General features: G+C 35.9%; 1 protein-coding gene across 1 annotated transcript; it reads right to left on the bottom strand.

Annotated features, from left to right (window-relative positions):
• Positions 1–788: 788 nt before the first annotated feature.
• Positions 789–8,690, bottom strand: LOC111467178 (cleft lip and palate transmembrane protein 1 homolog). The gene is made up of 12 exons (XM_023111982.1): positions 8,398–8,690; positions 7,303–7,449; positions 7,089–7,203; positions 6,880–6,974; positions 5,857–5,960; positions 5,416–5,453; positions 3,633–3,868; positions 2,871–2,964; positions 2,583–2,773; positions 1,892–2,111; positions 1,256–1,423; positions 789–1,153 (listed from the first exon to the last, which is right to left on the bottom strand). Exons 1-12 carry the CDS (start codon positions 8,614–8,616, stop codon positions 1,002–1,004), a joined length of 1,779 nt encoding a protein of 592 aa, XP_022967750.1. The 5' UTR covers positions 8,617–8,690; the 3' UTR covers positions 789–1,001.
• Positions 8,691–15,269: the final 6,579 nt, after the last annotated feature.

The following is a 15,269-nucleotide window of genomic DNA, read 5'->3' as shown; positions in this document are numbered from 1 at the left end:
GCCTCTGATGTAAAATTTCATTCCTTTTCTTAGAGTATTACGAATTTGCGACTTGTTGATGAAGGATATAGAGTTTGCAATGGGTGACCATATGGTCCTTGAGATGCCCCTATAGAGGGATGCTGAGATTTGAGACGAAGTGCAAGTTGAGCTTGAGTCATTGGTTCGTATGAGATCTTATTATGAATAGGACTTGTGACCAACAGATTAACATGTCACTCACTCTCGCTATCATTCACAACGCATTTCATATCAATGTTGCATATGACACTATGGATACATCACATCTTATAGACCATAAGTCCCTTCTTGAAGAAGATCACTATGATCAAGATTTTATAGAATAGACATTAAGCCAACGAATAGGTGAAATTATCCCACACGGATGTATCCTATGATTTGACAACTTCTAATCCAATGTCGCAATTCCTCCAACATGCCAAGTTCATAAATACGAAACACGTAAACTTGCGTTAGAATTGAAGAACACAAAAATTACGACACCTAGCCTTTGTCAAAACATATTTCTCAACTTCATGATGCTTCCACCTAGACATTTCATAAATTGGGCATAGATTTGCATCAGCAAGACCTTTCCTGAAAAAGATGCAATGGTTGACACATGCATGAATTTTTCTAATAATCCATTCCAAGAGTTCACAACGTCTTCTCTGCTTCATACATAGAAAACGGATTTAAACCCTAAAATTGTTCACCAAGATTATAGAAAAAGGAAGATACATTAATAAGTGAAATTTCACCCTAAGAGATGATATCCTGGAAAGTGATTGTAGGGGAAAAAAGGAAATCATAATAAATAATCAAATTCACTAAAGGAAGCAGAAGGGCTAAAAATATGAATCCATTATAGGAGCCCCGCAATCAGAAACAAAACCTTAGAAACTTGTGTTAACAAAAACAAAACATAAACTACTAAAATGCCTGTTTACGTTTTTGCATGTCACTGAATTATACATTCTAAGAACTGTAAGGATTTGCAGTTAATTAGTTTTCTTTTCGTCGTCTTCTATTGCATTCGCATTTGATGTCTCGGCGGCTTGATCATCTTCGCCACCGAAACCAAATTCGTTTATACGTTTCTTGTCCACCGGGTAAACCCATCTCTGATATAGATAGATCAGAAATATGAGATCTGCAGGGCAACCAATTTACAGGCATCAATCAAATATCTCTCACTTATACTATTTGATAATAACAAAACAAAAGAACGGACTTCCATTGATAATTTTCTCACCATCTCGGAACACTGAAAGCCGGTGTAGGGTTGGCATTTTGATGACGAAAGCAAATAGGTCGTCGATGATGGTATTAAGGAACTTGTATGTCATCTGTCTCCAGGGTAGATGAGCCACAGACTTGAGCTTGTAATTAATGAACAACTGAGGGCACATCATAATGAACCCTGCAAGGAATCCAAATTCAGATATCATAACAGATATCCCAATAATCAGAACCTCCAAATGACTACGCAATAACGAGTACTCGTGGTTTTATCCTGATATTGATTTGTGAAACTAAACATACATATGCACATACAAATTGCATATTAAAAACAGATTTTACCCTATTTGGTGAAAAAGTTGCACGTTACCAACATATAGCCGCATATGAGAACATGGACTAGACCCAGCTGATTATTTATAATTATTTAGACATCGACATACCCTTGCAATCCCACATGAAAAACCTGTTCTATTGAAATTTTTACTACAACTACATACGTCTAATGCACGAGTGACCTCTGGCATTTAGAAAAATAAGTCTAATGCATTTTTAAACAAACGAATCAGAATTTTAAGTAAGATCACACACCAGAAAATATTATAAACAAGGTGAAAAAGCATGCCGAAAAGGCTTTAAAGTGACTTACCGAACATGTATACACAGCTTGTGAGTGAAGAGAGAATCCAAGAATACCAGCTCTTATGTTGTTCGTACATGAGTGAATAAACAGATGAGCAACCAACAAGGAGGAAAAGCACATAGGACAAATACTTCATTGCAAGATCATCATACTCCTTTGTCTTATTTCCTGCATATGACTCGCGATCACGGAATCTCAACATAGGTATCCTTCCACTCCTATCAATCTGGAATAGAATGAAAAATGATAATGAGAGATGATACACAATTGCACTATTATTATGAAGAAGACACACAAAACATTTATAGAACGGATGAATAAGGTACTTAGAGAAATAAGAGAGAATTAATAATGGGCAAATGCAATCATAAGGAAAAAAAACACTTTTTTTTTTTCCTTTTGATATCTGCAAGTATGTGGACCCGTGACAACCACTTGACCCTACTATATATATATATATATGACCCTATGGTCTAAGTATTTGCACCGATAACGGAACGGAGAACCTTAAGTATTTGCACCACAATAAAGCCTACCCTAAGGGAGTGCACAAAAAGAGAACTTTGCAAATATGAATGAATGCTGCTTATTAAGATAATGTGCCAATATATACACAAACATATGGATATATAATAAATGAATGAAACAAAGAAAAAAATACTTGGGAGCAGCGAAGAAAATAAAAAATAATACCTACCTCAATATGCATAGCTTTTCCTATTTTCCAGAACTCAATACAGCAACCAATACCAGAACTTGCAAGGATCATCCACGAAGTATCATTATCAAGTAGATACAAGAAGACAATCAGTTGAGATATGAAGCTGACAATGACAGACTTAGCAGAAAGTCCTTCCATAGATTTATTTTTGTTCCAAAATTGGATATCTGAAGTAGAATCACCAGAAGTTAGCCAAGTACATATGTTTCACAGGATAATAAAGAATTGACTAATAAAGTAAAAAGTGACCAAACATTTCTTTACCATTCTTGAAGGCGAGCATGTCAAAAACTGAATGAAGTAATGAGACAACCATGGTAACTGCCAGGAGATAGGGATTTCCTTCCAAGAACACCCGCTGAAATATAATTCACCAATCACCATTTGGATAAACATTGGGCGGAAAAAAAATAGCATTTTGTTGCATTAATTATCTAACCTATATGGTTTAAGACAACACAATTATCTCTTCAAAAAGACCCCTTCACAAATTACAACACAGCTATTTGAAGCTGAATAAAATACAAATAGCAGAAAACCTCTAACCATAGGAGTCAGACTAACCTACGCATAAAACTTAAGACTAAAGAATTTCATGATTTTTCAAGATTTGCAGGATCTTGAAACTTGAGAGATTGCAAGAAAACTAATGAAAATCCAAATTTTTTTAAAGAAATCTACATCAATTCATCCTCCAAGAAAAAGAACTTGTACTCAAGTTCAAATAGCCAAAATAAATCCATCTGGAGCAGAGCCACATCAAAAATAGGATGTATGTTCATTCCCGTAGAAAGCCCTACACAAGATGCATTAGCACCAATTTGCTGGAGTATGAGAACAGGGTCGAACTTTTTAGGTGTGAATTTGTTCAGGCTTTTCTAGTAACTCTTTCTTCAGATTCTTGGTTCTCTTTCTACTCCCCTCAGAGAGCCACTCCTCAGATTACAAATTGTTCAAAAAAAAGAAAAAAAGAAAAAAAGAAAAAGGAAAAAAAAGAGAAAACCCAAGTTTAAGGAGAGTCAGTACCTTCAACTCATCAGCCTCGCCTTCAAGCATGCTTCCATAGCTACGGTGAATCTGGAATGACTGATCAATCTGGAGGAATAACTGCCACTTGGTCATGCTTATCGGAGCCACTTCTAGATTAAGTACCAGCTCCTTCACTGTCTCGTTGATTCGAACCAATTTGTCTCTAAGTAGCCAAAACTCGTTGAAGAAAATGGTGGGATAGTAGTTTCCTGTAGTGGGCTCAACATTCAAGTCTACTAAAGTTAAGAAAGCCAAAGCCAAATTTTCTGTTTCAATTTCTATGTTTGGCATGCCAAACAAAATCCATCCATCAACTTTAAAATGATATTCCAGCCTACTATTATGCCAATTCAGCAAGTACCGGATAATAAAGAGAAAAAATACAAAATATACTATTTATCGTACTCAAATGTTTTAGGAAGGGGAAAAGAAATGAAACCTAGTGTGCAACAATCATTTTGGCAGCAAGGTCAATCATTCGAATCAAATAAACCTTTCTTGTGGCAAAGAGTACTAAATAGAAAGCATTAAAACCATGAAATTCCACCTCCTGCTACAACAACAATGACCTTGCACTTTGCACTCAATTACTAAATTAATTGTTGGCAACATGAGTCAAGAAATAAAATATAAACAACTTAATTAAGAGGAAGCACACTTCTAAAGACTGATCAAATATAGAGCTCCTTTTTAAAATAAAGAAAAAGATAGAGGCTTTTGTAATTTGTATTTTAGGCCCTTTTGTAATTATTCACTTGGACTCATTACTCTTGACTATAGCCCATCCTTACAGTTCGGCTATTTTTTGTGAGCATTATTTTCGTGTATGCCCTCATATTCTTTCATTTTTCTCTGTGAGCCTCAATATCTAACCTCCCACAACTCCCCTCATATCTACCCAAAAGAATGGGGCGAGAAAAAAACCTACAAGGGACTTTTCCCTCTCCCTACAAAACCACCTCCATTATAGCTCTACAATCTCTGCCCCAAACCAAAGAGACTCTAAAAGCATCCACGAACCTCGACCATATCAAGTGGGCACAATGGCAACTCCAAAGGATATGGTTTGGGTCCTCCCACCTCTACAAAGTGAGCACCATTGAGGCCCCAAAATAAGGAAGAGTGTACTGGCACGCAGTAGTATTAAATTTTTCATGCAAGATCTATCGAGCAAAGAACTTCACCTTCTTGGGGATCTTAATCTTCTCGAGCAAAGAAACAAAAGGGTGACAAAGAAAACAGCGCAGTCCTTAGAAGAAAGAAGAGAACTAGGGGAAAAAATGCCTGAGAAGGACAAGGAGACGAAAAGCCAATAGTCCCTTCTTCCCTAGACAACAAAGGAATTTCTTAAAAGCAAGAGCAAAGAGGTCACCGCTAACGACTCCTTTATGAGAGAGGGCAAAGAAACCCCAAACAAAAGAAGAAGAAGCAGGACCCCCGAAGGCAACAAAACAGGCACCACAAAACTATAAAACATACAAAATGAGTTTACATCGTATCTTGAAGACTTAAGAAGGCCCTCAACATAGTTGTAACAAAACTCATCACAACTCATAGCTCATTTAATGCAAACAAATATGAATTCAGAAAAAAAAAGAAAAAAGAAAAAATGAAAGTGTCATGCATAAAACTTAATAAGAACTTCTGAAATACTCTTAACTATATTAGATTTTCAATCAACCACTTTTGTATTTCCTTTGTTACTTATATAGCCTTGAAGCACAATAAGAAAAAAAAAAACCAAATTTATGAAGATGGACAGAGGAATATATAAGGATACAAGGAGCAATATTCGGTGGAACACCATTGTGAGGATATCTGCAAAAAAAAGAAAAAAAAAAAAGAAAAAAGAAAGAATGAACTTCATAGGTATTAGTGAATCCCAAACGAGACTAATGCATAGGAGATAACAAGAAAACATGTGGTAGTCTGTGTTACTGTCTATACATAAATAGATCAATTAAGCCACATGATAGAAGTTACAGAAATAAATTGGTATGCCAAGACAACATACTAGATTCAACGTATTTGATTTATAAAGAGTATAAGTACAAAAAATATTTTTTTTAAGAAATTAATAAAAGAATATATATATATATATATATGAAACATCAATTTGAAGTGCAAGAACCTTCTAATCACTGTACTAACTAATAATTTTTCATGATTTTATTGCTCTAAAAACTTGCAGAGATTAAAGATTAAAATGTAGAAAACATACCCAGTAAAATCGTCAACTAGATTAATAGTCACATTTGGTTTCCAATAGGAAACCCACTCCACAGGACCATCATCTTTCAGATCAACTTGGTTATCATCAACAACCTTGAGCAACAAAAAGTGACATTTGTTTATAACAAAACGGCTCAAGATTGTAAGCACTACAGAAGACTGAGAATTCTTGAATATCGATCAAGTGTTGATGTACCATCAAATGAAAGCCATTAAGAAAACAAGGTAACACGATAATAGGACAGGATAGAAATGCTAGTGCAATTTGAATCAGTGGATAGATAATGGAAAGTACACTCCAAAACTATGATCCCATACACAATTACTTCATTTCCATTGAGCAATCTATTTCATGTCATTCTAATAAACACAAAACTTAAATATCCTGGTGCCCATAAGGAGCGTTGGTGATATATCTTTGACTATCGAGGTACTTCTGCAAATTTCTACATATATAACTAATGCATAGCATAGCATAGCATTGCATAGCATTGCATAGCATAGCATTGCATAGCATTGCATAGCATAACGTTTTTATCATATTGGTTATTCATAGCATATTAAATGTTAAAAGTATCAATATGCGGTGAAATATATTTAGTTATACACTTGCACTATATGAGTAGAGTCTATCCAATCAACATGCTTCTCTCCCCATCTCGTGAAGTACAAGCATCAGAATCTGAATGTCCGACATCACCGATCTTTCTACCGATTCTAAATAATTTTCTTCAGGTTTATACATGCGACTATCTTTCAGGAGAAATAATTGTACTTGATGACAACAAAAATAGTAATAAATGTGATTCTCCCCAAAAGAAGAATACAGTAGTTACAAAAAACTCATCGGAACAAAAAAAAATAAATAAATAAAAAATAAGAACAGGGCACATAAAGCATGATTCAAGTATGCATTGCCTAATTAATATTCTCTTATCCAAACACATATGCATGACTCTTATATCAGTGAACAAAATTTACAATCCGAACTATTCAACGGTATAGGAATCACCTCTTTCAGAATTTCACCAGCATCAGAACCTTCAGAATTGCCTAACAAACTCTTCTTCTTATCTGCTTTTGACTTGGGCAAATATATCACGATAGCTGAAATGAATTGAAGTACACATCCTCAAGTACCGATATATTATCTGTTGCTTGATTACAGAGGAAACAAAAAATCTAAAGCTCAAGATAACACGGAAAAATATAAGATCTTACAATGTGTCCTTCCAAATGCAGCAAGAGGCTGAAACTCTGGATCATTGGGGTCTGGAGTGTATCCTGACCGTGCAAAGAAGACATGTGCATACAGCGATCCATTTTGTTTCAAATCCTATAAGAAGAGCTATTGCATCAAAACCCTCTAACATCAAGAACTAACCAGGGACTAAAAAGGCAATATGCAGATGCGTCTGTAATGGTTTAACAGTACCTCAGATGGATAGTACTTCAATGAAAGAGATCTGACACTTTCTTGCCCCCATATAGCATAAGGTATACCATTCTCATGCCAAACAAGCGCACCTTCATTTCCAAAGTCGGTAAACCTTTCATGCTCAGAAAGATACACCCACATATCCTGAAGGAAATTAATGCAACTGGTAACAGTTTACAGGACCTATAACTAAAAATAAAAAATAGACAGAAAAAAATCCTGCTACAGATAGATAAAAGTAACGAACAAAAACCTACATAATATTTATAAATAGAAGTTAAGAACAGAAAAGTTTTATAACATATGGCAATAACTGCTTGAACATCAAAAATAGGCAACTCTCAGTACACCTAGAACAAGATTCAACAAATGCCTTGAACCACCATGGAGGTCATTCAGACTAGAGAAGAAAAAAAAAAAAAAAAGAAAAAAAAAGAAAGGGAGTGAGTTCAAACTAGATGGTGGCGATCAACCTAAATTTACTAAAAATCTATGGATTTCCTAATACCGTCAGGTGGTTGTCCCAATCAGAATAAAGAAATTGAAATCTTTTTCAATTTTTACATAATGTTCGTGTACACATGAATTGAGTGCAACGAGTGAAACAACACATATCTGATTTCAGGCCTTCACGCATGCCCGAAAATAAGTAAAAAAAAAAATGATAACATAGGAGAGAACTCAACAGCGGAAGAACCCGGTATGTGCTCTTGACATAAATTCAATGCCAAGATTTGCATTAAGTTGAGTATTTACATCACATGCTAAACGCATAACATAGAAGCTTTAGGATCTCTCCTGTAGTCAACAATAACAGAGTTGAAAATTCCAATCACCTAAATCTCCATCGATAAACATCGGAAACCTAACTGGCCGCCTATAACTTCGAGAGTGAGCCTATACCCTTCTCGGCATCCAGCCGGCTCAGTTAGAATTTCCAAGAAAATCCATACAAAGAAATACAATATTGTCACGTAAATCGATTAAAAAATTATTGAAACAATCACTCGCAATACAAAACACGAAAAAAGCAAGTACAACGGAATCATCAATTATTCAAAAACAAATCTAACAATCTAATTACAAAATTACCAGCGGTTCACCCTTCTGAAAGAGATTGGACATGAGGATAGCAGGATCAGAGGGCTTCTTGGGGGCGAAGAATTTAGAAGCGAAGTACCAGAAGACGGCGATCCTAATGACTCCAGTAAGAGACTGTGCGAAGCCTCCTTGTTGCTGTTGCCCAGCTCTTGGTGCTGCCGCGACTCCTCCTCCGCCGCCTGGACCTCCCTCTACCGCCGGCGTCGCCATTTTCTTCTTCCCTCTGTGCAAATCGAAGAGATCGGCGCAGAGAGAGAGAGAGATTCGTGAGAGAGTTTACAAGAAGAAGCTTTGGTGTTATATATAAAAAGCAAAGGTTTGTTTTTTATTTTTTATTTTTCTCTTACGATTGCCACGTCACGCAGAAAATATAAAAATCATAAATCCAGCTATGTATTATGCTCATGCAACTACAAATATCTCTTATATTAGCCTTCTTTTTCTTTTTTTGGTCTCGAAATATTACATATTTATTTTTTAATTTTGATTTTATTCTTGAATTTTTAGTTAATTCTTATTGGGTCCATTAACTTCAAGATTTTACATTTTCACCCCATGCCCATTACTTATATTAATTTATACAAAACAATTAGATTTAAGTACAATTAAACAACTAATTTTCATTATTTTTTTTTGGCAGCTAGTAAAATTGATTGAATTGATCAGTTATCTTAATGTAAAAATTATTGACACAATTGCACTTTTGGAGCAGCAGCACGACGATTGTGTGACACTTGTTCTAACCCAACAAACAAGCCAATCGTGTGAAATTTGCAATTCGTCGATAATATCGACATATGTTCGAGTCTCGGGCCACGTCTTAGAGAAATATTTTAGAACATGGGAACAAGAAAATACGTTGAAAACAATTTTAAGGAAAGCAATGTTATAAGGTAAAAGGGAATAGCCAACAATAATGGCTTTGATAGCATATAACCAAGGTAGGAAGAATTGACAACTAGTCACATCTCCTGTAGTATATCTTGGAGCATTTTAGCCTTGGGGTGTAGACACCGTCATACACTCCTGTATTGACACAACAATAATAAAAGTCTATCTAACATGAAAGCAAGTAAAAGAGATTTGAAACGAGCATGTGGCCATGGACAACACGTACTAGAAAAGCATGGTTGAGACATCTGATATTCAACCATAGACAACATGCTTTGGACACTAAGTGCCCAGATAATTACTAACGAGTTTGACTCGACCATTTTGGATAAGGTTGGTGACCCAAACAACTTGAATATAGTTCATAATCCAACTCAACCTAACTCACTATTTTTGGGTTTGATTGGTTGGGTTGTCATAATTTGAATCTCAACTTAACCCTCCAAATTTGGATTTTACACCTCATGACCCCAACCCCATAAACCAACACAAGCTCTTCCGGCATGCTTCTAAGAGTGAAGATGTGAGAATCCCACATTGGTTGGGGAGGAGAACGAAACACCCTTTTATAAAGGTGTGGAAACCTTTTCCTAGCAAACGTGTTTTAAAACCTTGAGGGGAAGCCCGAAAGGGAAAGCCCAAAGAGAACAATATCTGCTAGTGCCCCAATGTCTAAACACAAGTTAGCAGTGACGGGTCCAGCAATAGAACAGGACGTGTTGAAAGCTTCGACAACGTAAGCATGAGCATAGTCAATCCAAGCGTACTATTTGTTATAGTGAACAACATAATAACCCTCCATGCAGCATATTTGGCAGTAAGGTGGTCGATGACCCTAATGTGAGTGGGTACACCCTCAGTTATAAGAGTTGTTTTCATGAGAATGAAAATGACCTCGTTGGTTGCTACGAGAAATAGGGTGACTTCCATAGGTGCGATCATGATTAGTGGCTGTGAATGTCATAGAAGTGGAGTCAGAAGACTGAGAGCGCTAGAACAACTCAAAACTTTCAACTTTAGAGACTAAATCTGAAAAATAGGGGAGAAGGGTGAAAGTCATGTAATTAATAGAAAAGGTTGAAAAATCGGTGTCGAGTTCACGAAGGAACTAGTGCACTTTATTAATGTCCTCAATGGGTCGGCCAATGGCATCACATATTGCTTTGAAGATACGAGCATACTCAGCAATAGGTTTGGTGTCGCGTTTCATCAGCTACATATAGCTAGTGTCATGCTTGCTTAAAAGAAGAGAAAAATAAAATCCTAACGGAAAGTAGAATATCATGCCAAAACAAAGAATGTGGCAGAAGACCATAGCACTGACTTGATATTCAGAATTACTAAAACATAAAAATAGCAACTAAAACTTTTGCAACATTTCCTCCCTTAAACTGACGACGCAGTCTTTAGATTAAATTTAAGGATCTTAACAGGCACCAAGCAACATGCGTAGCTTCTCAAAGACAACTCGAGTTAAAGGTTTTGTCATGATATCAACTAGTTGCTCTTTAGTATGACAATGTTGTAACATCACAGTTCCATCTTTTCATAAATCACGGAGAAAGTGGAAACGAACATCCACGTGTTTGCTTCGACCGACAAGACTGGACTTCTACTCAGCTAATAGTGGAACTATTATCACAGTACACCATTGTAGCTCCAACTGGGATATGATCGAGTTTTTCCAATATCCTTGTCAACCATATGGCTTGGCAAGCACAAGCTATAGCACCAATGAATTCAGCTTCAGTAGTGGAGAGTTACTATAGGTTGTTTCATTGAGAACCATGAAACAGTTCCTGAACTTAGCAAAAATGAATAACCTGATGTACTTTTTATATCCTCCAAATCTCCTGCATAATAATTGTCAGTGTAGGATGTAAGCTCAGTATTATCGTCTTGCTTGTAGAAAATACCATATGTGAGTGTCCCTTTTATGTAACATTACACCCTTTTAATGGCTTGAAAATGGATTTCTCTAGGCTTAGCCAAATACCTACTAAGCAAACTAACAAAAAAAACATGATGTCAGGTCTGGTAGATGTTAGGTACATTAAGCTTCCTACCATTTGCATGTACAAGGTGTTGTTGACAGACAAGTTAATAGAATTCGTATCAAACTTAAATCCAGGTACAATAGGATTGTATACAGCATTGCAGCTGACCATATTAAATCTTTCCAGTACCTCCTGGCATACTTCTTTTGACAAATGAAAATACAATCAGCTCGTTGTGACACTTCTAAGCCAAGAAAATATCACATTCATCCAAGATCAATCATATCAATTGCCTTCCTGATGGATTCCTTAAAAGAACTCAACAAAGCCTCATCGTTTCTTGTAAATATGAGGTCATCTACATAAAAACATACAGTAAGAAAGTACCTTGTAATCACTCCTTGAAAAAGAGAGTATGTTCATAAGGATACTTTCAAAGCCTTCCTTTAGAAAATAAGTTTCAATACAGTTGTACAACACACGGAGAGCTTGCTTCAAACCATATAAAGCCTTTTTCAAGTGATATACTTTATTCTCTTCTCCCTTGATCACTTAACCAGGAGGTTATGCTAAATAAACCTTCTCATCCAACTCTTCACGAAGAAATGCTGATTTAACATCCAATTGAAACACAATCCACTTATTTTGAGCTGCTAGAGCAAATATCAATCACATAGTGTCTATATGAGCTAGAGGAACAAAGATTTCTGTGTAATCTGTTGAGGATTATTGGGAGTGAGACCCACATTGGTTAATTTAGTGGAAGATCATGGATTTATAAGTGAGGAATACTATCTCCATTGGTATGAGGCCTTTTGGGAAACCCAAACCAAAGCCATGAGAGCTTATGCTTAAGGTGGGCAATATCATACCATTGTGGAGACTCGTGATTCCTAACATAGTCCACACCATATTGTTGTGTGCATCCTTTTCAATAAGTCGAGCTTTATATTTGTTGATTTCTCCATGTTCATTCAGCTTCGTTTTGTACACCCATGATTTCTCCATGTTCATTCAGCTTTGTTTTGTACACCCATTTTACCCCAATTATTTTTGCACCATGAGGAAGATCAGTGAGATCCCAAGTTGATGGTGTTAATATAACACATGCGGAAGCAATTTGAATCTTAGGCACTTTTAGAACATCAATTATAGTAAATAACTAGCATGTTCATAAGTATTAAAACTTAATGAATTTGAATACTAACCTTTTGTAGTTCAAATTTCTTTTTCCTCACGAACCGGCTTCGAACCACCACTAGTGTCTTCTCCACTATCCTCCGGCCTTAGAACGGGATTGTAGAATCCGATGAGTGACTAAACTTGGGAGGGATTTAGTACATATGAAGAGAGAGCTTGTGAGAATTTTCTCAAGGTCTTTTTCAAGGAAGAAGACCTTCCATGTACCATGATCACTCTATTTACAGAGTCATGTTTGCATGTTCATGCAAATTTGAGATCACCAAATTTTGACACTCAAAATTCCACTCAAACTTGTGAGGTTTATTTGGGCAAGTTTGGTTAAACCAAATTTTGATACCTCAAAATTCCACTAACATGGATTTTTCCATTAAATGAAAACATTTTGACTTTCTTCATTTTGATTCAACAATCAATTTGAATTATTAATTTCAAATTAAAGTAATATTAAATAATTAATTAAACTATTTAATTAATATTTAATATTAATTCAAATGTCAATCTCAATTAATTCCGACACATATTTGATTAAGATATTTAAATCTTATTTAAATATCTCATATTCTCTCTTTTTGTTTAATTCGTAAATAAAACAAAAATGCAATTAAATATATCGTATATATGTAGCGCATATTCCCTAATTTGAATTCGAACACTTCGAACTCACTCGTCACACTGTTCTATGGTTTAGTCCGATATGAGGTAGCATAGGGACCTAATGAACCTATAGATCATGGGCTCCAACGATCCAAGATTAACTGGTTAAGCTCATTAACCTTGTTAACCAACATTCGTTAACTACTAGGATACTCCACTATAGCCTAGTAGCTGCACTCCCCTCACTATAGATATATTTTTGTCCATTTGATATAACCATGATTAGTAAGTCGATCCTTCACAGGTTGTTCGTAACTAGAGATGGGTCAATTAGCCGTTTTACCCCTGAAGTTACTCCTTGTTCCTTATGTCCCACTGATCCTCTTGTGAACAATTGGTTTGTGATCCAACTAGTAAACCAAATCTCTCTCAGGCCAATGAGTGGGTGGGGCCCCTTGTTCAAGGCCTGGAGTCAGTACTTAAGGAAACTACCTCTTTTCTATCCCTAAAAGTGGGTAGGAGCGTATTTCATCTTACACCCCACGTCCCAGCTATTCATCCAGTCTTTCCCCTGAAATGGGAGGCCTATTGAGTCGGCGAACTCGAGTCACTCTCACCCATGCAAATCTAAGGATAATTTCGAATGAACAGAAGTTCATGGTTAGCTCAGGATTAAGATCGAGTTCCCTAGGTCATCGAATGAAAAGAAAATCAGTCTCAACAGTAAACGACATTATAAAGAGAGAGTGATTTTCTTCATGATCCGATCTTATGCAATACTCATTGCATAGGATGCCCCCACTCACATGTCTCCACATATACAATTTAGTGATCACATTGTTTATATCATATACAAAAGTGGGCCGCATCCATAGTGTCCCCAGAATAAGGTACTCAGCCTTATCCTTATACTATAGATCATTTTGACTATATACTTGAACTTGATCCACTTTTATGTCTCTGCATATACATATAGTTCAAGTAATCATACTATAGCCAGAGTGTTCTTAGTTTATTGGATTTAGATTAATGATCGTAAAGTTCACTTTATTCAATAACAATCTTTACTGAATAAACATCAATAATAACTTTATTGAAAATAGAATATGTCTTTGTTTACAAACTATGAGCTTTATGACACTTTATTCAATAACAATCGAATAAACATTAATAATAACTTTATTGAAAATAGAATATGTCTTTGTTTACAAACTGAGTTTTAGGACATAAAACCCAACACAAGTATCATTTTTCCGTATTGCTTCAATCTCAAAATCCATAGCACATCTCCAGTTGGCACTTTTTGCTGCATCCACATATGCTTTTTGCAACATACATTGATAAACAAATAGAGCAAAGTTACCTTGATCATCATTAGAGAGGTTCTCTCCACTCCCATAGTCACACATCCAAGTTGGAGGGTTTCTAGAGCGTTTTTCTGCTAATTTAGAAATAAGAACAGCAGCAGGATCATTAGAGGGATCAACAACAGGATCAACAATTATGTGCTCGTCTAATGTGTGTTGCTCTGAGTTTTCTTCATGAAGGTCACCAACTGAGTTGTTTATGGCTTCATTTTTGTCATCATGGTGACTATCGGCGTCTGTATCACTCCAGGCAAGAGATGCTTGAACTGTATCACTCCAGGCAAGAGATGCTTGAACTGATTCAAGATAATTGTCATCTCATGGCCAACTCTCCTCTTCATTGAAAATAACATCATGGTTGATGAGCACTTTTTGAGACAATGGATCTTACAAGCGATAGGCTTTAGACTCTTTAGTGATTCCCAAAAGAACACATTTTGTGCTCTTGTTATCCAATTTGGTTCGTTTGCTATCTGGAACATGAACATAGGATATGCACCAGAATACTAAATAAACTTAGTGTGTGGGCTGCAGTGAGTTGTCGAGGTATTCCATGATTTGAGCATAACTCAATAAACTTAGTATATGCGAACTCTCCACCTCTAACAGTTCTCAAACATAAAATATTTGTAGTTTTTTTCTCCACCTTTGTTTTGAAAAGTTGGAACATTCTAAGGCTTATGATTTTTCTATTAAGAAAAATATCCTTAATTTTCTGCTGAAATCATCAGAATATTACCTTTTGTGGCGGTTTGACATAGGTGTAATTGGACCACATATATCTGAATGAAGAGGTTGAAGTGGCTTTGAT

This window comes from Cucurbita maxima, unplaced genomic scaffold (genome assembly GCF_002738345.1).
Source record: "Cucurbita maxima cultivar Rimu unplaced genomic scaffold, Cmax_1.0 Cma_Scf00033, whole genome shotgun sequence".
Lineage (NCBI taxonomy): Eukaryota > Viridiplantae > Streptophyta > Magnoliopsida > Cucurbitales > Cucurbitaceae > Cucurbita > Cucurbita maxima.
Note: the sequence above shows the minus strand (reverse complement) of the source record. Positions and strands in the feature narration are given on the sequence as shown.

What these genes read in the sequence shown, in the direction of transcription:
- LOC111467178 (XM_023111982.1), bottom strand. Translation starts at nt 8,616, where the DNA reads ATGGCGACGCCGGCGGTAGAGGGAGGTCCAGGCGGCGGAGGAGGAGTC. An exon ending in TGAAGTACTATCCATCTGAG is followed by an intron (nt 7,204 to 7,302) that starts GTACTGTTAAAC and finishes CTCTTCTTATAG; the next exon opens with GATTTGAAACAAAATGGATC. An exon ending in GCGAGGCTGATGAGTTGAAG is followed by an intron (nt 2,965 to 3,632) that starts GTACTGACTCTC and finishes ATTATATTTCAG; the next exon opens with CGGGTGTTCTTGGAAGGAAA.